General features: G+C 38.0%; 1 protein-coding gene across 2 annotated transcripts in view; it reads right to left on the bottom strand.

The window, feature by feature from the left end:
• DSCAM (DS cell adhesion molecule) overlaps positions 1 to 16,077 on the bottom strand; it is a 400,267-nt gene that overhangs the window by 32,870 nt on the left and 351,320 nt on the right. For both annotated transcript variants that reach the window (XM_065635636.1, XM_065635626.1), the window contains exons 23-27: positions 15,738 to 15,836; positions 14,983 to 15,171; positions 12,156 to 12,446; positions 6,678 to 6,854; positions 624 to 654 (exon numbers count right to left, since the gene is read on the bottom strand). In XM_065635636.1, the coding sequence (XP_065491708.1) occupies positions 624 to 654; positions 6,678 to 6,854; positions 12,156 to 12,446; positions 14,983 to 15,171; positions 15,738 to 15,836 (787 nt within the window). The remainder of the gene's footprint in view (positions 1 to 623; positions 655 to 6,677; positions 6,855 to 12,155; positions 12,447 to 14,982; positions 15,172 to 15,737; positions 15,837 to 16,077) is intronic.

Below are 16,077 nucleotides of genomic sequence, written 5' to 3'. Positions count from 1 at the left end.
TTCAGTGTTTTCCCCAGACAAAACAATAAACATCGAAAATATGAAATTTCCATATTTGAAAGAATTGTGGTGCCAGAATATTCATTCGGTTGCAATTCAACAACAGAATTAGATTTCTGGGTGCTGAGCTGATGGAACAGAACTGAAAAATAATAAATGGATTTACCTGCTCTTCTATACCTTTGGGTATGAGTAGCTAGAAATAGTGAATTACATAAATAGAGCTGTAAAGTTTCAAGATATTCACATCCAGGAACTTATTACCTTCAATCAGATGATCTCTGAAGAGCGATTACTTTGTTAGATATTATGAAAACATTTTTCTGAATAGGAAAAATGTCCAAACAGACCTATATAGCTTCTATAATTTAATCTACTAATAAAAGTGTTCTAAGTTTTTTCCTATTGCATTCCCTCACAGACACTGTCCATAAATTGTCTTTTTTGTGCCATTTCTAGCCAACAATGTGTCCTAGTTCTTAACAAACTGACGAATTGAATAATTTGAAAAAGGATTTTGGAATAGAAGGTTTACTTCTCCATTTGTCCCTGTAATAATTTTTAAAAATGATGCCATAGTTGACAGACATTTTTCAATTTAAACACATTACATCTATTCTTACCTCATAAGCATTTCAGCCAAACTCTTTGCATCTAGAAGAAAATAGAAGAAATGTCATCACAAATGAAAATCTATTTAATATACGGTTTATTAGGAAGTAAGTTATTTGAATCAGACGTGTAAAACTACTGTTGTTTCTCAGATCAGTGGCAAGCATAAAATCATCTCTAAAAGTCCTGATTTTGGCTGAAACTGCATTCCACTGCATTAAATCTGTCTGCCCCAGACAGTCCTGTTTAGTTCCTCAATAGCACCAAAAATGCTTAGAGAAGTACAAGCTACCATTGGCTTAACTAGAAAAAAACTGCATAAACTTATTAGAAGTAGAAACAGTTTAACAAATAATGGAGATGTCTGTTCCTTCGTGCCACGGTTGGCAAGTGAACAGGTGAGGAGGGAAGAAAAGGCAAGAAGACAGACATGTTGGTGTCCATCTCTGGGCAGGAGCCAAACCCAAGCTGGATGAGCAATTGCCAACCTGCCATTTCCAAACCAAACCAGCTGCACAGAGGTCTGAGCAAGGGAGGTCTCCAAGGAGTCAGCTTGTTTGGTTGCTCTCAAATATTAATGCTTTTCCACTAGCAATAATTCGAAACTACTACTAGGTGTTCAGAGGACAGTCTATACACAAAACAGGCGGTAGCTGCAAAATGAGGCACTGCTGAAGGAGAAACATTCCTGCTTTTGTTGTGGATGCTGTTATTATTAGCATAAAATCCTTTGGTGATATAATTATTCGGGTACGTATCAGACCAAAGGACACAGCTGAAGGTTAGATCGCCGAGTGTTATTCAGGTAGCTTTCTATAAGATTTTGTCAACATAATATAATAATTTCTGTATTATTATTCATCAAAATTAGACAGCTATGCTTTGTTCTCCTGCAGTCTGCTGCTAAACAAACTCACTCAAAAGTGCTGACTCCAGAGCCCTTAAATATATCACACAGTAACAAAGCAGCCTTTTGTGCAACCAAGTGAAGCAAATCTGAGAAGAAAACAATTCCAAGTTTTAAGTCTTCAAGGAACTCGCCTATTATGTGAAACTTTAAATTCTTCTCTTATCTCCTGCTTGTAAATTTACCAGCACCTGCCAAGACATTTACTGAATCTGTCTTTGTTTTCTCCATCTCACTTCTGAAACCTTTTTTATTCCTTAATCACCTCCTGGGTCTCCTATACCTGCAACAATTTCCTTGCTTGTGATCCTATTAAATATCCTGCCTTTAAAATTCAGAGGATGCAGGTAGAAACAAACCATCTTAATGCATCACTCTGGCTGCATTTGTATCCATTTTTTAAAGGGATGGACGAAGGGTTCTTTTTATTAAAAATAAACAAACAAACAAAAACCCAAAACCAAAACAACACCAAAACACCAAAACCCTTCCATCTACTTTCTACATTCTGTCCTTCTGACACTGTGCTAGCTTGCTTGTCTTAAACTTTGTTCCTCACCTACTACAGGAGAAGCTGAAATTCTGTGCTTCCTCCAGGTCTGTTTGCTCCACTCCTTCATTTTTAACCTACCCCTATCGTTCTCCAGCAGAAAGCATGGCCGATTCCTGGTGGAGGGAAGGGCTCTTCATCTGAGATGTCCCATCTAATCCAAACAGTGCTCCATCCAGGCATTCAGACTTTCTATTTTTCACTTTGTTTGGGATTACCTTCTGCTGTTGACATTCTTATAAGTGGTACTATGTAGTAGACGACAATGTCTTTACAATCAGTCATAAACTAAACTACCAGTGTGGCTGCTCCCAAATGATGTCAGAGATAGTTTTGGTGCTGACTTCTGAGGATCCAGGAAAGGACCAAGTTCTTTTGAAGAATAAAATTTAAAAAAATGAAGCTCTGTTTCCAGGTCATGTTTTTTTCAGCAAATATGATGATGTTTCTTGTTATTTTAGCAGGACTAGAATAATGGAAAGACTGTGTCCCTTTGGCACACATAGTAAGGGTGATTTAGTATGCAAATATTGTTTTCATTTAGCTAGCCGCTTTTGTGAAGCAATTGCTTCCTCCTTAAGTGAAGACTATGGATACTTGTGCAGGTAATTCACAACTCAAGAAAAGCCAAAGGGACAATGTTGAAGGATGCTTGGCCCAATGTCTTTCAATTTGCTTTTTATATTTCTTTACAAGGATTAAATAACAATCAACGTCCCTCACATGTCCTCAGGTGCTGCACAGCATATAGCTGTGTTCCATGCTGCATCTTGAAAAAATGTTACGTTCTCACCTTAGTGAAAAAGACAAACTTCTCCTCACTGTGGGTTTGATGCACGACTGCACCAACAGGCACCGGCCCAGCGCCAGCCCTCGCTTCCCTTTGCTGGGGCAGCCGTCTTTAAAATTCTTAATGCATTTGGCTTGCCCTCCTGGGAAATCAGGGACTGCGATACAGTTTTAAATTGCATTCTGTCACTTCTGAACTATCATGCCATGCTTGTGTTAAGATGAGTTGAATTTAAAAACAAACGGAGGACTATTATGATAGACGTGGAGCCAGGTTAATAGTAAGGAGAAAGAGTGGTAAGTCATCAGGTTTGTCTCTTATAATACGTGCTGACCTACTAAGTGGCTGCATGAACTCCAGCAGTCAATGGACCTTCTAGCGACCTGACCCGTGGAGCTACTAAACTGGGCAAAAGTCAGGGCTTTGCTGAAAACAATGCTTTCTCTCTAAACAGAGTGCTCCTGAAGAAATAAATCATACTGGGCATGACACAGGAGGAAGACAAAGGTTTACTTGTCCCTAAATGCTAAAACAAGGAGTAAAAGGATGAAAAATGGAGAGACTGTTGTTCTTATGCTACATTTGCCCCACAGAAAGTGGAATGACAAACCCATTGTCTATAAGCACAGACACAAACTTTTGCATGCAGAATGTACTGGAAATAAATCTGCAATTCCCACTCCTCTTTGTCAAGCAGGTTCAAAGAAAACACATCTCCTGGAGCCACAAAAGCAAGAATTACACCTGTAACTTGCATAAATTCTTTCAGAAGGTCCCACTGTGGAAATCATTATTTCTGATGTAGACTAGAGGAAAATTGGTGGTGGATTCAAGATTTAGGAAAATGAGTCCTGTGCCTCAAAGAAACCCCACCAGGTGATACATATCAAGTGATAATGACAGGATTTCAATTTCAAAACTAATCCAGATGAAAGTTGAACACAACAACTACTAGAGCAAAACTTTTTTCTTAGTTAGGAGATAAGAAAAACTTGCACACAGGATTTTTTTTTTAGAGACCTTACTATGGAGTTCTCTGGAATGGCAATACTGATTATCAGTAAGACTTTTAGAACATAAAATAACCTCCAGAAAAGCAGAAAATGGCCAACAGAGGATCAGTCTTCAAAGAGAATGGAAAAAAAATCTGAATTATTGAAGTCCTATCAATTTGATCTTGGCAATGAGCAAAATTATGAAAAAAATTGAATGAACCTTGATGAAATGAATTAAAGGAGATGAAATAATTGAGGACAACCAATAGAGACCTGCAGTCAATCAGCCTTGCCAAACAAAGTTGATTTTTTAAAAATGAGATAAAAACTCACTGAGAATTGATTACATTGAAAAATCTCTCAGTGAGGTACAATTAAATAACATTAAAATGTTATTTTTATATTTCTCTAGAGCAAAGTTTTGGTACCTCAAAATATTTTAATAATAAAGTAGTATGATGTGAAAAATTAACACAACGACCTTTTTACATGGGTTTCAATCTCTTCAAAATACAATTTTAAGCACAGAATCATTATTTGGTATGTATTTTCCTCATGCACCATGGGTCGTCACACCACTGGTACTTTTATCAGAGGTCTGGAGTAAATGAAATACTATCTGATAAAAATTTGAAAATGACACCAAAATTGGGTAGCTAAAATATAATTAAAACGCCGTGTCTCTAAGGTATAGCAATCTGGATCATCAGGTAGGTTGGTCACTATTAGCAACATATCTGTATTAGTATAAAGCCATATATCAAGAACACAAGCCACAGCTATGCAACGGGGAATGTTATCCTGTTGACTGTAATCAGAGAATTGCCGGATAATCTCAATGGACAAATCGTTAAACTTAAACTCTTAAAATAATGCTGTACCCAAAAAGGGTACAGATTTGCAGATATAGACAGAAGATCATAAAAGGAAAGAAAGAAGGCTGTTACCTCTATCTGATGCTGATATGTTTGCTGCTGCAATACTATGTTAATTTCTAGCTCACACAGATGAGGAAAGCTACCTAAAGATTGCAAAAGTACCAGATAAAAGCCTTGAAATTAATATATGATGGGAAAATACAGAGAAAAGCTAAAGAAGATTCATCTGTTTCATCTACCAATGAAAACATTAAGAAATTACTTGGTTGCCACATGTAAAAATAATATCCTCAGAGACTGAAAATATGTTAAAAGAAAAAGAAGTCCAGTCCCTGTACAGCAAACAGAAGTATAACAGAACCAGATGGCTGGGAAGTCAAGCTTTAGCTTGACAAATTCAGATAAGAAGTGAGACACAACTTTTACAGAAATGGTAGTTAAAAACTGATGACTTCTGGCAAAAATACTGATGAATTCTTGGTCACCGACTACATTTAAGTGAAGCTCAGATATTTTTCTAAATTCCTGTATTCTGAGAGGAAATAAATCAGAGAAGTCTTACGCAAAAGCCCTGCTGGCCAGTGATCATCAGCCTTCCTTAAGTGACTGTAACTCAAGAATCTATGAATACTTGTAAATCAACCATGACAAACTAAATGTGCACAGCCATCCTTTCCTGGAGCCAAGGAGCTGAAAATATCCTGCTTGTTGCTGGATGGAATTCCACAGTATTTCTGAGAACACTTTATTCACCCTTAACCCCCAACAACTTTTTCTTAAATGGAAAGAAACTGCAGAGATAAATGACTGAAAAGATTTTGAAAATGGATGATATTATATAAGCTAAAGCATCCAGATGCCCTGATTTCCAGAGCTGTGTACAAACCATGAGGCTACTTGTCCTCTTTGGTATATGAATTTACCCATGCCTAAGAGCCCTTTATATCTGTCTTTTTTTTACAAGAACATCCAAAATATTGTTACAAAGGACAAAATGAGACCCAAAAGAGAGATGAGTAGATGCTAAGGTGAGATAGAATGCTCAGGACTGGCCATGGTTGTAATATACATCAACACTTCGGTGGCTCTTGGAAAAAATGAGACTTATTTTTGCAGATGATAAATTGCTTTACTATCTATTCAGTGTGTGATTTAAAATGCTTTTTCCCAAATACCTTCAGTGTAAGGTCTGCTGTCATGGGCGAGTGCAAAACCTACAGGTCTAAGTGCAGAAGTGGTAGACTGCAAGGGTCAAAAACTTGGCTGTGGCTCAGCCAGGGGTATTTACTAGAAGACTGATAAAGTAGAATGCATTTACAAATCTAAAACTTATTCACATAGCAAACACCTGAATCTGAATAAAGATTAGAGAAAAGTACAGATCAGCGATAATGAAAGGTCAGTGAACAACGAAGTTTTGTTGTAATGTGCTATAAGAGCACAGGGAAAAAGATGAGGTAACAAATCTGAGAATATCTGGTTGTGTTTTCTAGCCTACTAACATTTGGCTACTTATATTTTATAAATCAGGAATCATGGTTTGCATTTACTGGAAAACTGAAATCCTCCCATCTTCGGAACATCTGATTTTACCCTTTGAAAAAAAATACGATTTTTGGCTACTAAGACCATTCACAAGAGAAACCAACAACAACAACAAAAAGGAAAACAAAAAAATCACCAACACATGAGAATTATTTTCCTCTCCCCCATGCAAAACAGCAACAATGGGTACAGAGTCATTTTTTGTTAGTTGAACTACCAAATGAAAAAGAAAGAATTTCTGTAGAAAACAGATATGCTTTGTTGCCTCCTGTCTGTTACGTATGGCAGGAAAATGACACCAAGTGGGAACTGAACAGTTTGGTCACATACAGCCCCATTTGTACTTTTACATTCTGGGAGTATGCATACATGGAAATAAGTGCCACAGCTCTCATCTTACCTCGCAGCCTCTTCAGTCTCTGCTCCCTCCTCCTCCTCCGCACGACCAGCAGCATCACAAAGAGCAGCAAGACCCCAACCAAGATACAGGAAATGGTCACCAGCATCTTTAGCCCTTCGTTGGTTGCCAGCCCTTCCTCGCTTTCCACAACTGACTTAATAAGTGGAGGGATTGTACCTGGAAACAGTGTCATGATATTAGACGCCTATTAATGAAGACAAAAGATTGATTTCTGAGGGAATATGGCACGTTATACGCTTCAGCTGCATGCAGCACATTAAGAATGATTGGTCGTGTTCAGGGTGGATGGTATGTGTGCATGTGTCGTGGCCAGGCACACGTAACCGGTCACACTGGTAACAAGGTACTGACTGGAGAGACTCACAGATTGTCAGAAATCGAGAAAAAGTGCATTCCTTGATGAAAGAAAACCACACTCATTATACAGTCAAATACTATGATTAATTTTAAGTCATATTGCATCATTACAAAGCTGTAAGGGATCTCAGAATTACCACCTATGTATTACTCCTTACTACGGGAAAGCAGCACTGCTGCAACATATTTATACTTTCTGCTGGGCTTTTCTTTATAGGGAATTTATTTGACGAAGTTCATTTTGTACTACATACATCAGATAACTCTTTTGCACAGAAACATTTTTATGTCACGTCTTGGGGGCGCAGCAGTGATATTGATCTGAAATTCAGATTGCCAACCTGATGTTAATTTGCTAAAGACTGACTGACATGATATTCATCAATAAAACAGGAGAGCAACATGGGATAGAAACAATCAAATTTTGAGAGTGAAATGAGGGAAATGAATCTACAAACTACTGGCATTGGCAGGCAGCTCACTTTTTCATTTTGGGAAATATTTGCACTTTGAATATACCTGGCTTCCTGGTGATATATAATACTTGAACTTTTCAATTCTTTTTTTTTCTTTATTTCTAAAGGACGTGAGAGGAATGCAGCACTTTCTTTGGAAGGCTGTTTAGTCATGGAAGGCTTCTCAGTCATTTCCTGATTACTATTAAACTGCTGAATGCAACCACAAATGAGGCTATAAAATGCAGATTTGTTTGAAATGGATAGAAACATGCAAGTATTGTGAACTGTGATGACTTTCAATGCAAGCTATTCAGTTTTAACCAGCTACTGAAATGAAAGTGGCTACTTACTTTCTAAAATGATAGGAAGGTGAGACAGAAAAACAGGCGCATCCTTTTTTACATTTTAATTGCTGCATTGAGGGATATAGTTATATCTGATTATGTACCATACAGTATCAGGAAAAAAAAATGATAGGGTGCAGTACAATGTGAGTGCCATAACCACAGTGAAAAGGTAGAATTCTAAGTCTTTTTTTTTTTTTTTTTCCTTCAGAAGAGCTATTTGAGTTGCATATAATGAGAGGAATAGTTCCCTAAAGGGATGAAGATAAACAGAAAACCTACAACCATCCAAACCTATATCAGGTACTTCGGAAAATTTATTTTCTACTGTTCCATTGCAGTTCTTCCCCATAATTTTCCTTCTTTTTCTAATTTTCCATTTCTTGGAATAAACACACAGAGGGATTTTTTTCATCTTGTCTTAACTGAGATGCAGTTTTTGTACTGTTCTAAAGGCAAAGAAAATGATTATCTGAAGAAACTGAAAGAACTTCAAGCTCCTGAAGGTAATACTAATAACTGTCTCTAAATCCTCCTAAACCCTACTGAATATTAAAAGGCCAAATATTTCTCTGAATTAAAGTCACACATACCATTGGTTAAGGACTGTTGGGTTCAAGATTACCTAAAATTATGTCTTGCTCTCCTTAATATTTAGATGAAAATCAAATTAATAGTGGCTTTAGTTTCAGTTGAATCTTAAGTATTTAGGTAAGTGATTATCATTTTCCGTACCCTTTCCAAGTAAAGTGTAAACCTAATAAACCTATGGGCAGGCAGTACAAGTTTAATTGAAGAAACATACTGCAAGTTTTTACGTCCTTCACATTATCCATTTGTGGATATTCAGCAACTGTATTAGAAATTACCAAAACTTAAACCTGCTATCCATTTCAACCTTTGTTGTCATTTCAGGTATTTCCTAGGAGTGGAATAGTCAAAGCTTTTCTCAGAACAAAGTGCCAGACAAATTGAGAGGCTGGGTTTTTTTGTGTGTTTGTTTTTTGTTGTTGGTGGTGGTGGTGGTTTTTGGTTGGTTGGTTGGTTGGTTTTCTCCTCCCAGGTCAATTTACTATTGCCCATTGTTAGCCTGCTTTACTGGTGCTTCATAGGAGTTGTAATTTGAATGTTTCTAATGCATTTTCCACTATGTTGCAGCCTTTCCATCATCTCCCATTGCACCTTGTGACTTTAGGGCTACCAAGTGTTTTCCTGTGTCCTAACTGTTCTGCACAGTAAGAAGTCCTCTGGTGGGCTAGAATCAATTAGCATAGTTAAAGCAGCTACCAAGCTGATCTGATTTAATGTCAGGGCTGCTGAGTAGCTGATCTCTGAGTCGGGAAGCTCCTTTGCAGTGCTACACACTACAGCTGCACATTGCTAAAAATATCTCCTTAAGTACTGAGCACAAATGTTCCGAAAAACAAGGGGCAGGAAGGTCATGAAATCCATAAGCTGAAAATGGTTAGCTGAAACATCTATGAACAGAAAGCAAAAAGTCGCACGTAGATCTGTCATTAACCTTCTGACCTAATTCACCATGAAGAGATTTAAGGTAAAGGATACTTTGCCATGATATTTCTCAGGAGCTCTATCACACATAACAATCAGCTACTGCAGTCCAAACAAAATAACTGAAAGACCATGTAACTCAAAGATTCTACAAAGTTTACAAAGGCTTTATCTTAAGGCTGCTAACGCTCCTAAGTTTATTCTTAACATTTGGTATCCTAAAACTTTCATACACATATTATCTAATCTTCAAAGTACTATCCTTGTATCTATTTTATCCTAAGGGCAGCTGTGACCCCTAGAAGCTGGTAGGTACTGATCTCACAAGATGAATTAATTGTGGAGGTACCGTTAGCACTCAAAAGCAGAGCTGGGCAAGAAGTTTCCACTGGCATACTCTCTGTACATGAAAGATTCACTGTCCGTGAAAGCAAAAACTTCTGCATGAAGTATTGATAGAAAATGTTGATTTCTAATCAGACACTATTTTCCAACTCCGAAGTGCCTTAAGCCTATGCGGTTTACTAAGGAACAAACGAATGGGGAGCTGGGACTCTGCAGGGTCAACTTTTGCTTTAGAAGCACTGAAATTCTTCTATGAAATTTCTTATGTGGGAAAAGACTATCTTAATTTTCAAGAATACTGATAATAATAATAATCAGATTATCATTTTAGTTCTCTATCAAATGTAACAAATTCTATCCATGTTTTCCTCTCTGAACCTTGCAGTTAGTATCTGAGATCATGCTGCCCCTCTAAGGCACAATATAGTCTTGGCAAAGCCTGCTTGAGAAACAAAACCACCAGTGCTGTAAATGAGAAATTTTCTAACTGACCAGAAACAGTGGCCCAGAAAATTTAACACTAGAAATATTTTTATTGTTTCATTTTCTCACTTTTAAAAATATCATACAGCAACACACCAAATCAAATGTTGTGCAAGTCACAGTATGTGAAATCAAGGTATCATCACCCAACCAAAAAGCAGAGCCTGACAACATTCCAAATCAGTTAATTGTAATAATACATTTGATTTCTGTGCCATCAGTGGGAATTTAAGGCCCTGAGCCTACATATTCATATAATTTCATTTTAGTGTGGCTTAAGACTCTTTGCCCCACTCATATGTGTAACAATAACATATTGGAAAGGTATGTAGAAATAAAGGTATGTAGAAATAAGATATGTAGAAAGACATTGGAAAGAAAAGAGGATAGGTTAAGTAAAATGGCAAGAAATTAACTCGTAATACATGAAACAGTTATTACTGATAATTTCTATACTGCTCAGTAAAACAGGTCCTAAGTCTACCAAGCAAGACCTGGCAGCATTTGTATAACTACTACTTAGATCTTGGCTTCCTGTAGGAAGTGCTGAGACGAATCTTTCTCTTAATTTTTTAGACTGTCTGAAATAATGTGAGGACTGCGTGGCAGCTTAACAAAATGATATTTTCTCAGAGAAACATGAGGGGATGTGCTATTTGCAAAAGGGGGAGCCGTGAGGGCATGTGTTGTTAATTACCTGTGAGAACTGATGAGTACGTAGCACAAAGACTGGGACAGCATTAGAGGATGTGTAAGATGCTGAGACTTAAACCCTGCCTGATTCATTTCCCACACTTCCGACTGTAAATGTTTCCTGTCGCTTGCTCTTCCCTGAACCATACAAGGGTGTTGTCCTGGAAAGTGCTAGATTTTGTGGCACTTTTGTGGAAGGGAGATGTGTTACTAACACAAGGTTATGAGTGATTATCAATTTGGTGCTGTTGCTGGACAACTATCTGTTGTTGTTTGAACTTGCTTACTAGTCTTATATAATTCAACAGTACAGATGTTGCCAATTGGTTGCACAATACAGCACAATATCCCTGGCAACATGCCAACATTTTACACTGGATGTCTCCAGAAAAACTCTGGCAATTCACACTAGAGCAGTTCAAGAGATTGCCATCTGGAGCCATCTGTGCTGCCTTTTTGCCAGAAATACAGACATTTTCCACTGTAGGTCCAGCAGAAACACACGTATGCAACCATCACTTTCAATAAACATGCCAGGATATGAGCTGGAGTGACTGACAAATTGGCACGTTTACTCTTGCTCTCTTGTTCTGGCTTTTCCAGAGTGGGCAGTAACCCCTGGCAGAAGGGCAGGATGCAACAATTCCTTCATCCCCTGTGCCCTGTTGCTGGGCACGACAGAGCCATCTGTCATGGCCCTTAGTTTCACCCTCCTCGTCTGTAAACAGGGATAATAGCATTGCCATTGCTTTGCCCTTGGAGGATGTTGCCCAGAGGCTTTCCCGGAAAACAAGGTAGTTAGCTGCTCCATTGTGTCACATAATGGGTTTTGAGCTGTGTCACAAGGACATTGCATGGAATAGCAATGAGGCCGGTCACCGCTGTAAATGGCTACAGGAACCAATTGTATGGAAGACAAAAATTTCATGGAAGAGATGCATGAAATACTATCAAGTGCTTCTGTGACCAGTGGAACTAATGACATCTGGTGTCCTATGGCTATGTGTCTCATGGTTGATTGACTTTAGTGCTGGAGCTTTTCCTCAGCGAGGACAAATAACAATTCTTCTTTTCTGCCTGGCAGACTATTGTCATGAAATCTGTAGGCATTTTACATCTTTGAGACTGCTACTCCTCTGTCAGCATGGCTAGCAGATTCAAAAAGAGGTTTGTAAGGAAAAAAAAAAAAGACAAGCCAAAAAAATCACATAAGAAACTAAGGTTAAAACACTATCTCAGACATATGAATCAAAACATATACTTACTGCCATCATAATTGAGTGTTGCAAATTTGGCTTGTTTCTCTGCACAGCCAGCGCTATTACATACTCTCATTTGCAGCTCATACCAGGTTGCCTCCTGGAGGTCATACAGAATGTAGGACTTTGACAAGGATGTCCGCTGAGCGGTTGTCCACACTGTTGTCCCAAATGGCCGGTACTCCAGGGTGAAGGAGGTAATGGGGCAGCCACCGTCATTCCAGCCTATCAGGTTCAGCTTCACTCTCGTGGTGTTGATACTGGCAAAGAGCTCTTGTTCCTTGGAAAACTGTGGCTCTAGAAGCAAGTATATATTTCAGGTGAAATGCTTAAGTATTACAGATATAGGACTCTCAAAAATAGAAAATTAAGATAGCAATTTCTAGCATAATTCTAACTTCATCTTAAATTCCATGTCTATCCAACTTTTTTTCTCCACCTTCTTAAATATTTTTTCATACTTTGCGCCAGACTCACAAACCTAGATTTTCAAACCCATATGCAAAAAAAATATCCATACATCTCTGCATGGGCCTGACTTGCCAGTTTTCAAGGACTGGCATGAGTCAACCTGTAAATCTAGTGCAGACACTTCGTATCAGTAAATGCTCCTGCTCACTGCTATCCAAAAAAGAAAGGGTTCAGAACACCATGTAGAAATACCATAAAAGACATATACACTTGAAGATTGTCCACTGGTGCTCTGGTCTTCTTCTAAAGTGGAACTGAACACAATTTTGTTTGATAGTACATAGACATTCATCTGTGGAAATGACAGTTTTGAAGAGCTTGCAAGTAAAAATCAATTAAAAAAATAATATGTTGATTTTGCACATGATGTATCTGAAAATAATGTATACTTTGAAATCTGTATTTCTGAGTTCAGATGTTTCCATTCAGAAAAAGGGAAGACATTTCTATTTACTTGTCCTGTTTTGGGGTCAAATGTTGTTTTCTGTTGACATATACATTGAAGTTTTTTTCACAGTTCTATGTAATACAGGTGTAATGACAGTAAAAATGGCACCATAGAATTGAAATAATGACAGTAGGCGGACAAGACTGATCATCAACAAATCTTATTTATTTATTATTAAATATTACCATAGAACACTTAAAAGTATTATTGCTATTTGTTTAGTAGAAGCAAAATATTTTTACTATTGGAAGATACACCTACTTTGATGAAAATTATCTATAATGTACTTTTTTATTCTATATAATAAGAATAACTTATCCAATGAAAGTCTTTTTGCCACTCTTGTGCTTGACAAGAAGTACCAAAATGTACTGTCTTTTCTAAATTCTACAGGAAACTAAAAGAAACTGGTGATTCCTGCTGTGTATTATGAACTATTTCAATTGACTCTATTAACAGCTTGGACAGAGATGAATCTGGAGCTCTCATATGAATGAGAATGATCTCAGCATTCTAAATCACACAGTATCTGGTTCAGTCTGTAAATGTAACACAAGTAGTTTCCAGGCATGTATATCAAGTCTCAGAGAAACTCAAAAGGTCAGGAGATCTGCTTTCTCGTGAAGTGTTCGATGTTATCTGAACCATGTGTACACCTCCTGCTTCATGCAAAGAAAACCAGAACACTCAACTTCTGTAAATGCCTCTTTCTTCAAGGTCAGCAGATCATTCTCCCTGGCTAATGACAATCTCAGCATGCATGCAGCTGATCTGCAGTTTCCCCTGAGCTCCAGCAAGTCATACCAATCACATCTGCTACATACCAGGACTCCCTTATGCCAATGAGTGTCCAATGAAATGTCCACCTTGCTGTGATGTTTGGGAGATTTGCAACAGCACAGGTGTGATGAATAGCGCAAAGAATGGCAGATGTACCTATCACAGTTAACTATGTTTGTTATGAAACTGCCTCCAAATCAGAGTATTTCTTACAACAGGTGAAGAGATTCAAGATGAGGTGATCTTTTGAGCATTACGCAAATCTAGTCCACTCTGTTGACTTAGAATCATAGAATCGTTTAGGTTGGAAAACACCTTCAAGATCATCAAGTCCAACCGTTAACCTCACACTGCCAAGTGCACCACTGAGCCATATCCCTACAAACCACATCTAAAGCTTCCCTAGTGCAACCTGAAGCTGTTTCTTTTTGTCCTATCACTTGTTACTTGGGAGAAGAGACTGACACCCACCTTAGCGGTAAGACTAAGTGTCTCTTTAAGGGGGTCTCTTGCAAAATTTACTCATAATCCTGACACATATTTGCAATGTGGAACTACCCTCAGCAACTGGGGACCATGGGACCCATTACTGAGTTAGCTAAGAATTCCACAAATTTTGGCTATTTCGCCTTGCAGAGCTTTATGCAAACTTTTCCTTTATTTTTGACACTTAGCCTATTCAAAGGTTGTTGCTTGCACGGCTCCTGCAGTAATAGTTTGGAGCATAAATGAGACATTGTCTCCATTTCCTCTACAAATAAATGTACTCCCCATCTTCCTTCAGCATCCAGACAAATAAAATCCTGAATTTTTACAACAGGAGAGGAAACAATTTCTTTATGACAATAGCAGTAGTTAGGAATTGCCATAGTCTATGACAGTAGAGACACTCCCTTACCAAATATCTACCAACCCATCTTAGAAAAAAATTATTAGGGAAATAAGGAAGGGATATCGTCCTGTAGGTGTTCCAAGTCCCGCAGTAACAGCCTCTTCTGTTGTAGCATGGACACAATTGGAAATGTTTCCAAAGCCAATAATATTAAAATATCCAAGTCTTTCTTCTCATCAAACCAAGATCTACGGCAGAATGCAACAGCTTTAGGTGAGCAAAGGGGATGGAAATCAACGCACCTTTTCCAAGTGTTTTGGCCTCAATGATCTCGCTGATGCGTCCTGGCCCCACTCCGTTCTGAGCAGTCAGAGTAAACTTGTACCAAGTGCCACATTTCAGTGTTTCTAAACGGTAGGACCTCTCACTAGGGCTAATGGGAAAACTACCCCACTGCTCACTGTTATCTTCTGAGTACTGCAAAATATAACCTGGAGGAAAAGCACAGATGGCAATGATAAGCCAGACACAAACCACAAACTCTGCAAGTAATATGACAAGCCATTTTAAAGACTAATAAAACTAGAAAAATCCCATGCGCAGGAAGACACACAGCTCTCCCCTGACTAAAAGACACCAGGCAATACATTTTGCCCACCCTTACAACAGCTTAAATACCATTTTTATGATCGCTTCAAAGGGAAAAGAAAGGGGTAGACATTTCTAAATACCCTTCAATCAGCAACAAAGACCAGATGATGAACCTGCACACTCAAAAATGAATGGTTAGAGATTACATGTCTGGAAAATCAGAGAGCAACTGTCGTAACAGCTGAGGTTACACTGTAAGAAAGTGATTAAATCTGTGATTAAACCACCACAAAGAGAAACTGCAATTTACTGCAAGCTGTTATCACCATGATAGTACACATTAAGCACTGACAGCAATACAGATTGTTTTGTTTTTCTTCTTTTTGTAACCATGCATAATTATATACTAATCCTATCAGCATACGACAATTTAGTAAGAAGTTGCAATTATCCTGAATCACATTACCTCGGATAGAACTGCCGCCATTGTCTCCAGGTATCCAGGAAAGAGTGATAGAGGAAGATGTAGTTTTGGATACAGTGAGTCTTGGCTGGTCTGGTGGAACTAGATGGGAAATAGTTAAAAAAAGAAAATAGATTCAAATGATTGGACATGATCTTAATCCCTTCTAACAGTCATTTATCAAATAACTGTTTTGAGTTGCAAAAAAATGCAAATGATTTCTGTCAAAGTGTCTGTTTAGCTGACATCCTTGGTGAAGACAAGAGCAGACAAGCTCTCATTTTTTGTATTTAATTTTCTACACTATTTTGTCTTTCAGTTCTTAACCCTTGCTTTTCTCTGA

The sequence above is a fragment of the Caloenas nicobarica genome, chromosome 1 (genome assembly GCF_036013445.1).
Source record: "Caloenas nicobarica isolate bCalNic1 chromosome 1, bCalNic1.hap1, whole genome shotgun sequence".
NCBI lineage: Eukaryota > Metazoa > Chordata > Aves > Columbiformes > Columbidae > Caloenas > Caloenas nicobarica.
The sequence above is the reverse complement of the archived record's forward strand: the minus strand, read 5'-3'. Positions and strand labels throughout refer to the sequence as shown.